The sequence below is a fragment of the Ictidomys tridecemlineatus genome, chromosome 12 (genome assembly GCF_052094955.1).
Source record: "Ictidomys tridecemlineatus isolate mIctTri1 chromosome 12, mIctTri1.hap1, whole genome shotgun sequence".
NCBI classification, from domain to species: domain Eukaryota; kingdom Metazoa; phylum Chordata; class Mammalia; order Rodentia; family Sciuridae; genus Ictidomys; species Ictidomys tridecemlineatus.
The window spans coordinates 36,080,475-36,096,850 of record NC_135488.1 but is presented as its reverse complement, the minus strand read 5'-3'; the positions used below and the strand labels follow the sequence as shown (position 1 = coordinate 36,096,850).

The 16,376-nt window shown below is 47.0% G+C and overlaps 2 protein-coding genes and 1 long non-coding RNA gene across 4 annotated transcripts in view; all 3 read left to right on the top strand.

The window, feature by feature from the left end:
• The first annotated feature begins 3,056 nt into the window (after positions 1-3,056).
• On the top strand, positions 3,057-7,418 carry LOC144369254 (uncharacterized). Its single transcript, XR_013428724.1, has 3 exons — positions 3,057-3,162; positions 4,559-4,633; positions 7,408-7,418. It is a non-coding gene; the product is annotated as an uncharacterized LOC144369254 (long non-coding RNA).
• A 1,959-nt stretch (positions 7,419-9,377) lies between these two features.
• LOC144369250 (small ribosomal subunit protein uS5m-like) lies at positions 9,378-15,919 on the top strand. Its single transcript, XM_078028468.1, has 4 exons — positions 9,378-9,735; positions 12,001-12,047; positions 12,294-12,351; positions 14,404-15,919. The coding sequence occupies exons 1-4, from the start codon at positions 9,663-9,665 to the stop codon at positions 14,559-14,561; spliced, it is 336 nt and encodes a 111-aa protein (XP_077884594.1). The 5' UTR covers positions 9,378-9,662; the 3' UTR covers positions 14,562-15,919.
• LOC144369247 (uncharacterized) overlaps positions 15,759-16,376 on the top strand; it is a 27,056-nt gene continuing 26,438 nt past the window's right edge. The window contains exon 1 of one of the 2 annotated variants that reach the window (XM_078028461.1): positions 15,759-15,873. The gene's annotated coding sequence lies outside the window, so the exon portion shown is untranslated. The remainder of the gene's footprint in view (positions 15,874-16,376) is intronic. The other variant, XM_078028460.1, reaches the window with a different exon arrangement.

Here is a 16,376-nt window from a genome sequence, read left to right as displayed (position 1 = left end):
CAGAGGTGACTCTACTGCGCAGCTAAAGAGCCACCGAGCTACATGGAGTTTCAGAGAAGATTACACAAAGAAGGTGAAACTCTTACTTCAGGAACAAGTCTACTTTTTCACTTAAAAAAAAAAAAAACACCTAAATTACTTATTGTAAAAAAAGTTGCTGCCCCAAATGAGCTCATGACCCAGTGATAAAATTAATATTTGAAATTACAATACAATGCAGTATGTTCAATAGGGGAAGTACAAGCGAGGAAGCAACTAACTATGGCTCAGAAAGGTGTATCTAGTGCACTTGAATAATGAATATTTATTAAGAAAGTGCAATCTATGCAGAGAATAGCACATGCAAGGCATAGACTAGAGGATGAAAATGCAAAGAATTAACAGCAAGATGAACAGCTGGTGGATAAGGTTCAAGGGCTGATTATAGTATCCTGGGATTAGGCTGAAGCAGACTTAGTTGTACTGTCTGGACTTTCCTAGGAGAGTAGAACTTGATTAAAGTCATGACATCTAAGATATATTTTCTTGCTATTTTGATGTTGGTTTTTAGTATATATTTAGCCTTATATTGACAGGAAACTTTGGAGGTCCTAAATGAGTTTCCTCCTAGAGTTCCTCATCCACCGGCAGGGCCTACATCCTAGGTTTTATTGTCCCAAGTAACTGTCAAAGTGGAAGTTTATGACTTCATGTCCCTACAACTATATGTGCTTGTGTATGTTACTAAATGGGATGTAAGTGGATATATTGTATAGCATCTTCTAACAACCTGCCTTAAAAGACAACTAAAAAGAAACTGCTATTCACATGACTACAAGAATGACTCAGGGCTTTATACCAAGTGACAGAAGCCAGTCTTAACAAGGTTTTACATACCTGGTGATTCCACTTATAATATGTTCTGGAAAAGGCAAAACTGTAGGACAGAGAACAGACCAGTGGTCATAAGGGATTGAATGGGAGAAGCACTTGACTATAAAAGAACACAAAGAGAATGTTGGGGTGATGGGGAACCTATAGGCTGGTGGGGACTGGAATTCCCCTAAAAGTGTTTTGAGATCAAATGGCCCATCTAGAGCACTGAGCCAGGGAGAGAACATTCCTGTTAGCACTGATTAGCACCCAGGCAACAAATGTACATTGTAGCAAAGGCCTCTGGGTCAAGATTTGTCTCAAGGGACTGAATTTAAGAGTGGAGAGTTTCAGTGGGGTGTAGTGGCTCACATCTGAAATCCCAGCTACTTTGAAGGAACGATAAGCACCAGGATTTCAAATTCAAGGCCAGCCTGGATAATTTAGCAAGACCTGGTCTTAAAAATGGGGGGGGGCACTTTCAGACAGTGCAGCAGGCCATTAGAAGAGATATCAGGGACAGGGAGAACCTCTTAAGTTCATCTGAAGCAGTTCCAGCTCTTCCTAATTATTTGGAGATGAAAATCTCATTTGTCTATCCCTTTGCCTTTTTGGCTCCAGGGCACAGGAGATGGGAGCAGAAACTCCTGTGCCACCCATGGCTCCCAGGCAGTGCCCCCTGCTTGGGAGGAAGAAGATTTGCTTACTGGGCAAATCTTGGGCATCTATGCCACTGGAAGTGCTGGCAGAAGAATGAAGCACACTGAAACAACAAGAAGGGGAAATGGCCTTTCTTCCCTGGTTTTGTGAATTATTTATCTTGAACCCCTAAATAGAACTGATAAAGCAACTGCCCTGTCCTCACAAGCCTCCCCTCTTTGGCTGAGGGCTGCCTTCAGAAAACACACTTTTCATGCTCAGTTTGTTTTAGACTGTTGCAGCTGCTAACCTTAGACCAGGTAATTGAAAAACAACACAGCATTTGTTGCTCCCAGTTCCAAAGGCTGGAAAATCCAAGAACAAAGTGCCACTAGCTTAAAGGTCTTGTGAGGGGCCCCTTCTACACCTACCCACATCGTGGAAGGGAAAAAAGGAACTAATAAGCTCTCTCAAGCCTCTTGTGGGCACTAATCCCTTTGTGAAGATCTGTCCTCGTGACCTTTTGGTCTAAAAACAAAAGCAAAGCAACAACAGTTCTGAACCATCACCTTGAGGGTTAGGTTTCAAAAAGAATTTTGGAATTTCAGGCATTCAGCGCATCCTAGACCCATTTCTTTTACGGTTCAAAATGATACTTCTGGAGCACCTGGGCACCCAAAGTCCTCCTTTCTTCTCCATCACCCTCTGTTGAACTCAAAACTGGGACTGGAAGAAAGGCAGAGAGGCACGGGACAGCCTACAGAATAGTGTTATCTGATATTGCACCAACCAGGATCTCCACCAGGCCTGGACACTTAGAAGGAACAGGACAGCGTCCTGGAAATCCTGATCCGATCCGCAGACTCAGGGTAGAGCTCGCGTTTGTTCCTTTTCAACAAATTTCCAGCAGCTTCTGATAAGACAGTCTCAAAGTGGGCTATGGGGCTCCGCTTCCAAAAGAACTTGAGAGAAGGGAGAGGCCCCTAGGTCCCAGCTGGTGGGGCAGAGCCGAGCCATGGCCCCTCCGGAGCTGGCACCCACTGCCTGCGTCCTCAGACTCCCTCCGCAGGTGCGAGCGGGCTGATGCATGCCCTGCTGAGGCCCGCGCGCAGGCGCCGCTCACCAGGCCTACCGGCCCCCTCTCGGCTTGCTCTGCTCAGGCTCAGATGGGCGGGGGGCAGGGGCAGGCACCGGAGCCGGGCTTTGTTCTTTGAAGGTTGCGCTCCTCCGTGCGCGCTAGGCACCCCGCCTCGGGCCCCGGCGAGTGCATGGGCAAGCTGGGGTCAGTTGGCAGGGCCGAACCTCTGCTGTCTCGGGTCAGCGGAGGAGCGCAGGGCAGGGGTTGCAGGTGTGGCCGCAGCCGTGCCTCCTACTGGTGTGAGTCCACTGCGAGTGTGGATCCGCGTGGGAACTGTTCCGGAGCGCAGTCCTGAGGCGGGACCGCAGAGCAGAACAGGGGGAAGAGACAGGGTTTGGAAGGAGTCTGAGTTTGCGCCAGGGCAGAAGAAGAGCACGGACTGGGCAGCGGCACTTTGCGCCCGGAATCCTTCAGCTGGGCCTCGCCACGTGCAGTGGGGATGCCTCCTGGCTCCCTGCGGTCCCTGATCCCGGAGCCTTCCGGAGGACCTTGGGGCTGCGCCTCAGACCCAGCTATGGACTCCGCAGCATCAGGTTTGGCTCTGGAGTGCAGGGGGCCAGAAGTTCGCCTGGGGAGTTAGTACTGGGCCTAGCAAGAGGCTGGGGAATCCCGCCGAAGGGCCACAGCCTGCCTGTGGTGATTCCTACCTAACCTGTCAGACTCAGGAGGCTGAAGTCCTGGCATCCAGAGGCTGTGGAAGACTGTCCCAAGGCAAGAGCAGATGGATAGTAGGGCAGGAGAGGACCTGCTCTCTTCCCGATGTGGCGGGAAAAGTGAGGGAGTGACCCTTGGGCAGGGATCAGAGGACAGATAGGGCCATTGGGAGTCTTGTCACCCACCTACTCAAGCACTTCACTAATTAGGTTGGTTCAGCTGTGTATGAGATCAGCAGGGCATGCAGTGGGCGCCTCCTGTGAGACACAGCCCCCAGGATTAAAACCCCCTAGAGGTTTTAATTCATCTTTTCTAAGTTTAGAACACCCTATGCTTTACCAGGGCACATTTAAATTTGTTCTTTCTCAAGGTCACAGAAATGGCCAATGGAAAATCTAGGCAAATCCCTGAACCTCCCACCCATTTTCTTCATGCCCTTGATTCTCAGTGAGGCCCACAGACTAGCAGCACAAGCATCCCCTGGAAGCCCTCTAGAAATGCAGGTCCTCAGGCCCTGCTGAACCAACCTTAACAAGTCTCACCAGAGTTATGAGAGCCGCGGGAGCCACACACACCGTGAAGCTTTCAGAGTGCTGACCTATGATGTGCTGCTGCCTCCGCCATGTTGATTTAGCCTTAACCACTTCTCTGGCATGATTTCAGTTAGTGTTTGTTTTAAGGCCTTTATAAAGACAGAAAGCTCTATAATAGAGGGACTCTGCAGGTGTGCTGCAGAGACCTAATGGTGCCTGGGGACACTGAGGTGGTTCCTCGGGAAGCCGGCCTCTGAGAGCTGGGGTCCCAAGGATGAGGGGAGAGGATCACGTCTTCCCCTGAGTCCTCATACTTTCTGTGGTCTTGCCCTGGGCCTTGTTCTGCAGTTGTCAATCTGCTTATACCAACTGGCTGGATTTAAGATTCCTTGAAGCCCTCCCCCCTGGTTATATTTCCAAAATGCCTAGTAGAGGACTGCATGAGAAGCCACTGAGGGAATGCAATGGGGTGGCCAGCCTGGAGTCACACTCCAACTTCCTGCAGCCTGTTGTGGGCCCTGGACAGGTGTGGTGGAGCCTCACACAGCTGTGTTCAGGAGCACTTCTGAGGTGCACAGGCTAATGGCTGCCTCTCACTTCGCTTTGTGTTTCCACCTGTGGCCCCTAAACCCCTGAGGTGCTGTGTAGGGGATCTCCTGCCCGGGGAGTCTGGGAGATGAACATTCCAGAATGCTCAGACTCCCCTGTGGCTGCTTTTACTTTCCCAGCTTTCACTTCTCAGGATCCTGCTCTTCCTTCTGAGAGACTCCTGGCAGAAAAGGGAGCAGCCAGTTTATTTCTGAAAGGTAGGCCTCAGGTGAGTTGGGGTTTTCTTAAATTTTCCTCAAATTCTTGAACTACAGGTTGCTTTGCCTCCTCTTTCTAGAACCTCTTTGTTTACCAAAGGGAACTGACCCCAGTTTCCTGCTCTTCGGGAGCTGATCCGGGCAGGTGGAGGATGGCCTTGTCAGGGCCCTCTCCTCTCCACTGTTCTGCACCATCCCTCACTCACTTGGATCCTTCAGGCTTCCTCTGGCTCATTTCTCTAATGGGTACTGTGATGACTGACAGGTATTGCAGCACAGGCCTGGCCACAGTAGTGGGAGAAGGCTGATACTCCTGTCTGTTTTGTTACTCATAGTTGTTCACTTCTGTCTCTTCTGCACACAAAATGCCTCTCTGAGGGAGAGTACTCCAAAGTCCCATCTAATCTGAGAATCATGATTAAAGTCCTCAATGGTATGATAGTGTCTGCATTGAGTCCAGATGTTTCTCCCCTGGCTCAGGAGCCCTCTTAATAAAAGGATAAGCTATCTGAATGAGTATTTCCAACACATTAACAAGGGCGACATGAAGACCAGAATGAACACTTGATCAGAAAAGGGGAAGCATGGGAGGATCCCAGCAGCCTAGGACCACAGAGATGAAATTCCACTGGGCAGGTGCTGGCAGGCCTCTGATCCTGAAGATAAAGTATCTGGGTTGTGACCGCTTCTCCTCTGGGTGGCGCTTCCACCTGGTGATTCTCGTGGGCTGTGGCCGTGCCCTCAGAAAGTCTCTTTGGTAGTATTCTCCATAGTCACATCTCACATGTGAAGATGACAGGGGACAACAAGCTGTCTTGGGACTAAGCAGTTTTTCATCCTGCTTGAGCAGGGTGAGGGCCCAGGGATAGTTTTGGGTTATGAATACCTGGTGCATCTCTCAGCACCTTCAGCGGGTTTTTAGGCCTTTGTTTCCCGTGGGCTTCCTGTGGCAGCAGCTTCACTCACAGTTCTTTTTAAATATGCCTGTCTATTGGACTTAATTGAGGAGCTTCTTGGGTTTCCCCCAGGAAGACATGCGTTTTTTCTTTTTTACTCTGAGCAATTTGTTCCCACTGAGGATTTCCTGGGAGCCATCTGCAATGACTCAGAGGCTGAAAGGAAATGTTTGACAGCCACACCATGAGATGGCCCTTCAGATTAGGCTTTTTCTTATCCTTTTGCATGCAGAAGCCACTGTGTGAATTGTCTTTGGCCAACTGGGAAGGAAATTGGTTAAGTCTCCCACCCTATAAATCCTCATATTTCTGGATACTTCCAGGTGCTCTCCAGTTTGTTTTACACACCAGGATGCTCTTGAGCTCCTATTTTTCCCTATAATACTTTGTCAAACATAACCAGTAACAGCAGCTCTTACTACTAATTTTGTTTCCAGCCTCTGCTTGTAACATCACAGGCTCATACTTACATCAAGTTATTGATGTCATGGTTTTACCAAACAGTTCATTACCAAACCACCATGGGTAACAAGACCAAGAGTTAAGTTAAAATTACTATTTTAACTCATTCTTGGATATATATATATATATATATATATATATATATATATATATATATATATAATGAGATTTAATTTTTAAGTACTTCAGAGTAAAAGTAATAAGAACTTACACTACATTCACCAGTTCAGCATTTTAGTTCATATTATATGTATTACCATATATTATGAGTCAAATAAGAGGTAATGTAATTACTGAGGTGATAGCATAATTCTGGCCAAGACCTATGGGATGGTCTATCTTGTAGTGGGGACCTGGGATCAAGGGCCCCACGCACAGGTTTGTAGACTCCAGAACTGCATAATGAGTAGGCTTTGAGGGGAAGGATTCATTCTAATCAAACTCACAAAACTTACTGATTTATTGTAAGGCCACTTGATTTACTTTTGTTGGGTGTGGGCAGAGCCACTTCCTGGCAGTTGTCAACCTGAGGTTCTTGGTCTCTTGCTGGCTGTAAACTGGGGGTGATTTTGCCTGCTGGAGACTGCCACATTCCCTGGGTCATGGTGTCCTTCCTTCACCTTCCAAGCCTGCAGTGTGGGCAGAGTCCTCCTCCCACGGTACCTGTACCTACCCAGGGAATGTTCTCTGGTGGAACAGCACAGTGTGCACCGAGGTGTCAAGGGAGGACTTTGTGGAGGACACGAGCTTGTCTCTGAAAGACATGCAGAACCTTGGAGAAAGAAGTAGGTGGGTGAAGATACCTGGGAAGCAGGGCCAGCCACTTGCTGGCACAGGATGAGCACCAAGCTGAAGTGACTTGGGATCATCCTGTAGGCACTGCAGAGCCTCTGGAGGATAAGAGCTGAGGAGAGATGCCAGGAAAGGGACATTTTAGGAAGATTAGTGATGAGGGGCTCTGAGGAGACTGGAGTAAATGACTAGATAGACACCTGCCACAGTTCCCTAGGCCTGAAGAGATGAGGAGGGGTGGGGTCTACAGCCAGCTGACCTGCACCTTACGTTTCTCCTGTCTCTTTTTGTCCCTGTCCCTCACACTTCATCTGCTTCCCCATCACACTTCCTGTCTCCCTCTCATCTTTAGTCTTTGGACTTAACCTTGTGTACTGGAACCCGAACATGGTTCCAGTTATCCTGCTCATCGCTTATTTTTGACACTTCCCAAATCTTCTGACACAAGCCATTCCTGAAAGAATCTGGAAGCCCCTTTAGATATCATTAAAGGTCCATCATCTTGCACTCATTGTTGTTTACTTCTTCTTGGCACATGGAATAGGTAATAGTAAAATGTTTTTTTCCTCTTACAGACTGGAAAAGAAGGCCTAAAGCCAAGGAATCAATGTCAAGTCAGGGAATTTCCAAAGAATTATTCCAGATAGCAGCAGTGGAAAAACACATTCAAGATGAGCTCTCATCCTCCAAACTGAAAATCACTTGTGCTTGCAGTGATCACAGGTTAGAGATGCATCAGGTCAAACAGAGACATCTGAAGGAGATGCCAGTCACTCACAAATCTACTCCCATCCTTAGGACAGATCAAGAGTGGAGTGGACTTGGAAGAAGTGTAGGCTTGAGACCAGTCCTTAAGTCCAACCTTAACCAACACAGTGTTGCCACGAGAGAAAGATCCTATAAATGTGACACAGAACTGAGACAGTTTTCAAAGAGAAGTAACTTTCAGGGAAGCCACCCAGAGAGACAATCTTACAGGTGTAATGAATATGGGAAGTCCTTCCACTTCCAGTCAGAACTAAGGCGTCATCAGAGATGCCACACTGGAGAAAAGCCCTATGAGTGCAGTGAGTGTGGACGAGCCTTTGGTCATATCTCATCCCTGATTAAACACCAGAGAACTCACATTGGAGAAAAACCCTACAAGTGCCGGGAGTGCGGGCACGTCTCCAGTCAGAGCCCCTCCCTTGTCCTGCATTGCAGGTTCCACACTCAGGAGAAGCCCTATAAATGTAACAAGTGTGGGAGGGCCTTTAGCCAGAGCGCATCCCTGGTCAAACACCAGAGAACTCATACTGGAGAAAAGTCCTATGAGTGCAGGGAACGTGGGAAAACCTTCAGCCAGAGCTCCTCCCTCATCACACATAACAGGTTCCACATGGAGGAGAAGCCCTACAGATGCAACGCGTGTGGGAGGGCCTTTGCCCACCCTGCATCCCTCATTAAACACCGGAAGAGTCATGCTGAAAAACCCCCACCATGAGTTCTGTGAATGCAGGACAGCTTTGAGCTAGACAGGCAGAGTGCAGAGACCCTGGGAGTGTAAGGTCCTTCTGCTGGAGGACATCTTGTCTGCTATCAGCAGTACACACTGGTTTGGGAGGCTAAGGCGGGAGGATTGTGACTTCAACAGCCTCAGCAAAAGCAAGGCCCTAAGCAATTCAGTGAGACCTTGTCTCTAAATAAAATACAAAAAAGGGATGGGGATGTGGCTCAGTGGTCAAGTGCCCTGAGTTCAATTCCCAGTACCTCCCCAAATTGTGGAATAATTTATATATCAAATTTGTGACAAAGCCTCTCTGAATATGTATATTATTTCTTCAATATCAGTTATATTATGGAATTTTTAAAATATGTTTACAAGTGTTTTATGTTGGTATCCCATTGTGTGTTATTCCCCCCACCCCAATTCTAGAGATTGAACCCAGGGCTTTGTGCATTGCTAGGCAAACACTCTGCCACCAAACCACATCCCCAGCCCTTTTTACTTTTTATTTTGAGAAGGGTCTCGCTAAGTTGCCCAGGCTGGCCTTGACTTTGCCTTCTTCCTGCTTCAGTCTCCTGAGTCACATGGATTACAGGCGTGTGCCCCTACACACACCCCAGTTCATAGCTTTTGAAAGTTAATCCCATTGAAAGAGTCTTTCATATGTAGGTTGTTTCCTATAAGATCATTCAAAAGTGTGGCCTCAGCCTCCCTTTTCCTTAAACTTCTTCCTAGGAAGGAAAGGGGACAACTGTCATTTAAGCAGTTTAGTTAATAGTTTCATAATTCCTGGCCTTTAAAATAGGCTGAAAAAATGGGAGATTTTCCTGAAGTTTATAATGAATAGGTGTTTCCAAATTCTGTATTCTTGTTTAAGCCTGATCCTTAACATAGCAGTCCAGTCCTGCGAAGTTTTTTCCTTACGTTGCATTTCATCATTTCTAAGATATTTTAGAACCTTTGATACTGGAATTTGTCTTATAATCAGTGTTAAACTATTTCAAAGTTTAATCCATAGTGTTTTCTTTCCTGTGTACATTTAGTAAGATGGGGTATATTTAGTTGTGTAGTTGTAAATTCCTTTAAAGATTATCTTAGTTAACTCTCCTAATAACCCAATGAAATAGGAAGAGAAAGTCTTATTTCCATTGTGTTCCCGAAATGCTCCAGAGGGAGGGTTTGTTTGGGAAGTTTGCTTTTGTGCCTACAGACTGGAGGAGGTGCTGGGTCCTGCACCAAGCCTTGTGTGGCTGAGCCAGCAGGTCCTCGTCCTCTACCTCAGAGTTTTCTTCAGCTGTCCTATTGATGAAGCATTTTGTCTTTTAGGTCAGAAATGTTTTCAATATGACAGCCAAAGAGGGAAGGAAGAGATCAGTCCGTGTCCTGGTGGCTGTGGGGAATGGGCAGGGAGCTGCAGGTGAGTGGGGTGACGCTGGACACAAAGAGGCCTGGCTGCCCGGCTGGAAGCCAGGGCCCTGCTGCCAGTCTCACTTTTTCTACTAATAGAGCCGCCTAGAGGTCTGGGCTCACAAACCTGGTGGTAAACCACGAAGCTTCTCAGAGAAAGAAAGAAAAGCTCTTAAGGCCTACATCTGAGGACTGGGTATTTTAAAGGGCTTAAGACACTATTGTATTGTGTATAATAGTGAAAAATTAGAACAAGTTCAATCGGGCCTGGTTACAGGATAGCTGTCCAATATAATATTCTTTGTTTTAATATTTATTTTTAGTTGGACACAAGATATATATTTATTTTAGGTGGACACAAGATCTTTATTTTTTATGTGGTGCTAAGGATCAAACCCAGTGCCTCACGCATGCCAGGCCAGTGCTCTCGCTCTGAGCCACAACCACAGGCCTCCAAAGTAATATTCTATAGCCATTAAAGAATTGTGAAAAATTACTTACACAATAAGTAATTTTTGTTAAAAATTTGTCATGTAATCATGATTTTTTTAAAAAGTCATTTATATGCAAGGAAAAAAACTAGAAGACTATACACTGACTGATAAGTGTTCACTTGGGTTAGCAGGTTTGTCAATCATTTAAATTTTCTTCTTTAGACTTTTAAAGTTTCCCTACTGAACATCTTGTTTTTGAAATGTGTTCACATAGAACTGAAAAACTGTTAGTTGCTTCCTTTTGAAAATTTCAAAGCAAAAGCAAAATACATGATAGTGCGTTGCTGTAAGAGACCATGGTTAGCAGTTACTGTTGTCTCTTTTCAAAAATATCTTTTCTGAAATTTTGTGTCCATGTTACCTCCCTTTACCTTTTTATCAAAAGCTTAGCAGAGATCTTATTATAGCCATGAATTTGCACCTTGCTCTTCTTGCTTGGTTTTGCCCTCAGAGGTCTTCTGTTAGCATAAGCAGATTTCTGGTATTGGTTTCCTAGTGTTCCAGTGTGTGCATAGACATGATTTTTGACCCAATCCCTATTGTTTCCAAATTTGTATCATTTATTAAAACAACAACAATAACATTGACCTTTTTGTACATGGAGTTTGTTGAACTTTTGGAAATATAGAAATAGGAGAAATGTCTTGAAATTGCTGCCGCACTGGGTGTAAATGTCAAGTATTGCCAGATCTCCTCCTCAAAGGTTGCATCAGTTTATGTCCCTCTGTACCACCCATCCTTGCCCTGAGTAGTATCAGACTTTACTGATTGTCAGTATGATCCCTGAAACGTCTCTCCCAGTTTACACCTGTACTTTCTAAGTTAGGAGAGTGCCGACGCCATTTTGCGTGTTCATTGGCCGTTGCGCTTTCCCTTTGGACATCTGTCAGTTCAGGTGCTTTGCCTATTTTTTTAATTGGGTGGTTTTCTTGTCTTTATTGATTGGGATTAGCTTCTTGTAAGTTAAGGACATGAGCCTTTTTTGTCTATCATATTTTGACTTAGTTTTGAATTTTTTTCCACATCGAAGCTTTAAAATCCACAGAAGTTTTAAACCTTAACATAGCAAATTTATCAGTCCTAGGTCACTTCTGGTTTGTGTTTTGCTTAGAAAGTCTCCTTTTGAAGATTATAAGTAAGTCCACTCATATTTCCCTCTAGGACTTCCATGGTTTACTTTGTTCTGTTTAAACTAGGAACTGGAATTCAAGCCCTTTTCATCCCAGGCCTCAGATGTCTTGCCTATTTTATTTTCCTGTGTATAATTTTAAAACAAAGTACTTTTTTCAAATTAAATAATAAATGGTGGCAGCAAATAATGGAAGCATTTCTGCAACTTGTGATAGACCTCATTTCTTAGGGTAAAGCATTTACAAATTGGAAACTATTAGGCTTATTTTTCTGGTTAATTAAAATTGAAATTCTACTGAAATCATAGTTTTACTCTATAACAATGTATTTTTCCCCTATCCCTTCTTGTCATTTTAATCTCTTTGCACAAGTGCCCCAAAACATTTGCCTTTTATAAATATAGAGCATACTTAATTTTAAAAATTGAGTATATTTCATTTTATTAGAGATTTATAAAAGGTCATGTTATGTATCTAAATGTAAAGTCTGTAGAATGCCTCAGAACAGATGAGCACATCTCTGGCTTTCTTCATGGCTGGTTGTGCAGAGCGGGCGTGAAATGCTGTAGAGCCCAAACTGGGAGCTGGGGAGAGGCACAGGCTGGGTCAGAGTAGCTTTCCTTTTCATAAGTTTTGCTTTTTCTTTTGAAGGTTTTGCCATTGGGAAGGCCAGTGAGCGGGTGGATGCTTTCAGGAAAGTACGTGCATGTTTTTCTTTGTTAACATTTAGTAGAAGATGAAAAGCTCTGTGTTCACATGGGGGCACTGTAGGCACACAGTCACGTATCACGAAGGAATCGTCAGTGTATGTGTGATAATAATATTGTGGCTAAGTCCTTATCTTTTAAGGTGCATAGGTGGAATTTTTTATAATAAAATACTTTATAAAATAGTTTTGAAACCCAGTGAGAGATTTAGGAGAATTTGTTCCTTCCTTTCTTCAGGCAAAGAACAAAGCCATCCACTATTTGCATTACATAGAGCGGTATGAAGACCATACAAGTGAGTGTGGGTCTTTTCTTGTAAGATTTGCATAATGCCACTGTGTCCTGGTGTGTCTGTGACATGCCCAGTGGGTGTCTTTGTGTTGCTCTGACTGCATTCTTACAAATGTGCAAAATGAGGAAACAGCCTGGCCTGGGGGGGTGGCAGGAGAATGGGTGGGGTCAGCGTCTGTGTGTCCTGTGGGCTGGCTGCTTAGGGCAGCACCCAGTGCTCTGTGGCTTTTGCAGACATTAAAGCCACATGCCTGACCCTCCTGTGTCTGCTTTACCCCCCAGTATTCCATGACATCTCCTTGAGATATAAGAGGACACACACATCAAGATGAAGAAACAGCCCAGAGGTAACTGGAAAGCTCTGACTCTGTTGAACATAAAGCAGAGAAAGCACCACAGTCCCACCCTCCCCCCTGGGGTTGTTGGCCTCTCCTTGAACTCATCCTGAGAGTGACAGATGGAAGTCCTGAATTAGGCTGAGGAAGGCGAGGCTCCTGGGGAAGGAGCCAAGGTCGGGCTGCACAGGCCCAGGCCTGTTCCCGGAGTGGCTGAGGTGGGCGGAGCAGGTGGAGGTGGTCTGGTTGGATGAGTGGGCACGTGGTTCCTCCTGGAGCCTTCACCCAGCTGGACGGTGTTCCTTCCTGCCAGTCACGTGCTGTTCCTCTACAAGTGTCGTGGTGTTAGGCTTGTTATTTGGTGCTGGGGATTAAAGCAGAGCCCCACACCTGTGAAGCACGCGCTGTCACGGAGCTCCCCCAGCCCCTCACCATTGAGTACTGTTGAACTTCTATGATCTCTATTCATTGAGGCACTGGGTGAGCAGAAATGGCCTTTCTTGTCTTGTGGACAGGCCACAGGCAGTGTTGGTTATGGGGACAGTCACACCCAGTGCACTCTTGGTGCAGAATTCTTAAACATTTGGATTTGCATTTTGCTTGCAGTTCTGTAGTAAGAACCTGTTTCATTTGACTGTAGTTTTTTAAATCTCAGGAGTTCAGGTCAGGAGCTGGGCGCAGTGGTGCACACCTGTAATCCCAGTGACACTCAGAAGGCTGAGATAGGAGGATTGCAAGTTCAGGCCAGCCTCAGCAACTTAGTGAGGCCCTAAGCAACTGAGCTACTGCCTTGTGCCTTCCTCAGTGCTGTCAAGAGGAGGAGGAGGGCCACCTTCATCAGGGTGGCCAGAGGTGGCCTCTGAGCAGGGGCAGTGTGAGTGAGATCCTGAAGGAAGAGGAGCAGAGGGGCAGGTCTGGGAGAACGTTCCAGGCTGGTGCGTGCCCCAGGTACAGTGTGCCCTCCTGCACAGGCCATGTGAGGACAGTGCAGTAAGTGGGGTCAGGCACGGTGTGTGTGTGTGTGTGTGTGTGTGTGTGTGTGTGTGTGTGATAATGATATTGTGGGGGGAAGATCCTGCAGATGTCTTTGTTTAATTCAGAGAGCAATGGCCAGTGAGAGGTTGTGCCCCGGAGCCTTGATTTGCTGAGGATCAAACCCAGTGCCTCACACATGCCGGGCAAGCGCTCTGCTCTAGAGCCCCAGCCCTGGCTTGTGTTTTTGAAGCTTTTTTGGAGGAGGGATTGCCGGTGGCCAAGAGCAGGGCACGTGGCTAGAGGGGAGGAGACCACCCCAGCACTGAAGGCCATCAGGGAGGTGAGAAAGCACTCCAGGAGCCACCAATTCAGGAGACGCTGCCACTTAGGCCAGAAGGTGTTCCCAGGAGAGGGAAGTGGTGTCGCTGCCAGGGCAGCTGAGTGGTCTAGGAGGGTGAGGACAGGCGTCTCCCTTGATGGTAAGCAGGCATGGACACGGGAGCTGGCCTGGGCAGAGGGCCAAGAGTTTTCAGGCACTAAAGTTTTAATGTAAGTAACATTGTGGTTTCCCCCCCACTACGTTTAAGGTAGATGTTCTGTTTAATTTTTGTACATACCATTGAATAAATGTCGTCCTAGAAGTCACACCAGATGGGGGAGGTGAAGCCAAAATGTCATTCCCTAAACCCAGAGCCACACGAAAGACAGCATGCTGGCAGGTGCTCAGTCCATTTCCTGTCTCCTAGGATACGGCCTGCGCTGCCACAGGGCCATCATTACCATCTGCCGGCTCATTGGCATCAAGGACATGTATGCCGAGGTCTCTGGGTCCGTCAACATGCTCAACCTCACCCGGGGCCTCTTCCATGGGCTCTCCCGCCAGGTAACCTTCCCTGGGGTTTGAGCAGGTCTGGCTGTGCTGCAGACCAAGGTGCTGAGGGTCTCCTAGGGGCTCCCACGGCCACCTGCTGCAGTGACCCCAGGGCTCTGCTGCCCAACCAGAGCTAATCTTGTTTCTCAACATCACCTCACCGAGTCGTTTTGAACCAAATCTCAGGTCCCATTTTATTTCATTCGTAAATATTTCAGTGTATTTCTAAAGGATCCGAATCAGAAACCTGAGAAGTGGTTTCTGATTCTGATCCTTTAGAGGATCTAAAGGATCCATTTACTTCTATGGTAGAGCGCTTGCTAGGAACACTTAAGGCCCAGGTTTGATCCCCAGCACTGGGGAAAAAAAAATGTCATGGTACCCTTACCATTCCTAAATATCATGACTCAGTATTATCAAGTATCGAATCTGTTCATTCAAATCTATCCATTCGTCCGATTTAAAAACATTTTTTTTACACAGTTTTTGATTCAATCCCGTTGATTTGATTCAATCCAGTTGAGAAGATGTCAGCACTTCTAAAGTTTCTCCTGTGTCTTTTAAGGCTCTCTTGGTCTGTCCCTCTCTCTTCCCCCCTTGCTGCTGTTGTGTTGAAGAAGTCAGGTGTTTTGTCCCATAGTGTTTCCAGGGTTGAGCACCCGTGGGGTCCTTGATGTCCTTTCCCCCCTGGACCTCCTGTGATTTGGTTGTTAGATCTCAGGGCTCCACCAGGTTCAGGCTTGGTGCTTGGCCCAGCAGGCACGTGCTTGGGGAGTTTGGAAGGTGAGGCCTGGCGTACCCCAGTTTGGGGTGGGAAGGTGGGCTGAGGCATCCCCCTGTGACAGCCACTGTGGTTTAACCACCCAGAATCAGCTGGCACTGCTCTTTCCCCCAAGCTCTCTGGTGGGTACTGCACTCCCACCCCCACCCCACCCCTGTGGTGGTGCCTCTCACTCCTATAGCCACAGGGACCCTCAGAGACCTAACTGCTGTTCTCACTTTGGTCTTGCCCAGGAAACCCACCAACAGCTGGTCGACAAGAAAGGTCTCCATGTGGTGGAATTCCGGGAGGAATGTGGCCCCCTGCCCATCCTGGTCGCCTCCCCCCGGGGGGCCTTGAGGAAGGATCCTGAGCCAGAAGAGGAGGTTCCCGACATCAGGCTGGACTGGGAAGAGGTGAAGGCTGCACAGGGAATGAAGCGCTCTATTTGGTCAGGTCTCAAGAGGGCCTCCACCTGACCTTCCTGCCCCCTGGCTCCCCTACTGCAACACCGTGCCTGCTGCCCTAGGCGCCTGGGACTCCCCCGTCACATCTTGCTGTGTCACCTCTTTTTTCTTTTTTGAGGTAATTTCAACCTTCTTTATTTACAAATAAATAATTCTAGTTTTGATTTATTGATCACGTGATCTGTGCCAGGCAGTGTGACAGGGATATTATGTACTGACCTCAGTTCAAGACTACTTTAAATACTCCATGAAACCAGCAAAAGCAAATGGAGCAGGGAGACAGGAAAAGACCCACCCAGGGGTAATGTGCACAGGGACATGAAGGGCTGTGGTGGCTGTGCCCGACGCCCGCTCGGGCTGACCCATCCCTGGGAGGTGACCTCCTGCCCTGTCCCTCACAGCTGCACCCACCTCCAGCAGGGCCCAGGCTGCCCTGGTGGCAGGAAGTGCCTCATTGTTCCAACTTGCACATCAAGTGCCAGCACCAGGAACCTCTTGTCACATGCTTGACACCGCTTGTGTGGTGTCTGGAGAAATGTCTCTTCACCTCTTTTTGCCCATTTGAAAAATTGAGTTATTTGTGTTTTTATCATTGAGTTGTAAAGATGCTTTAGTATTGTG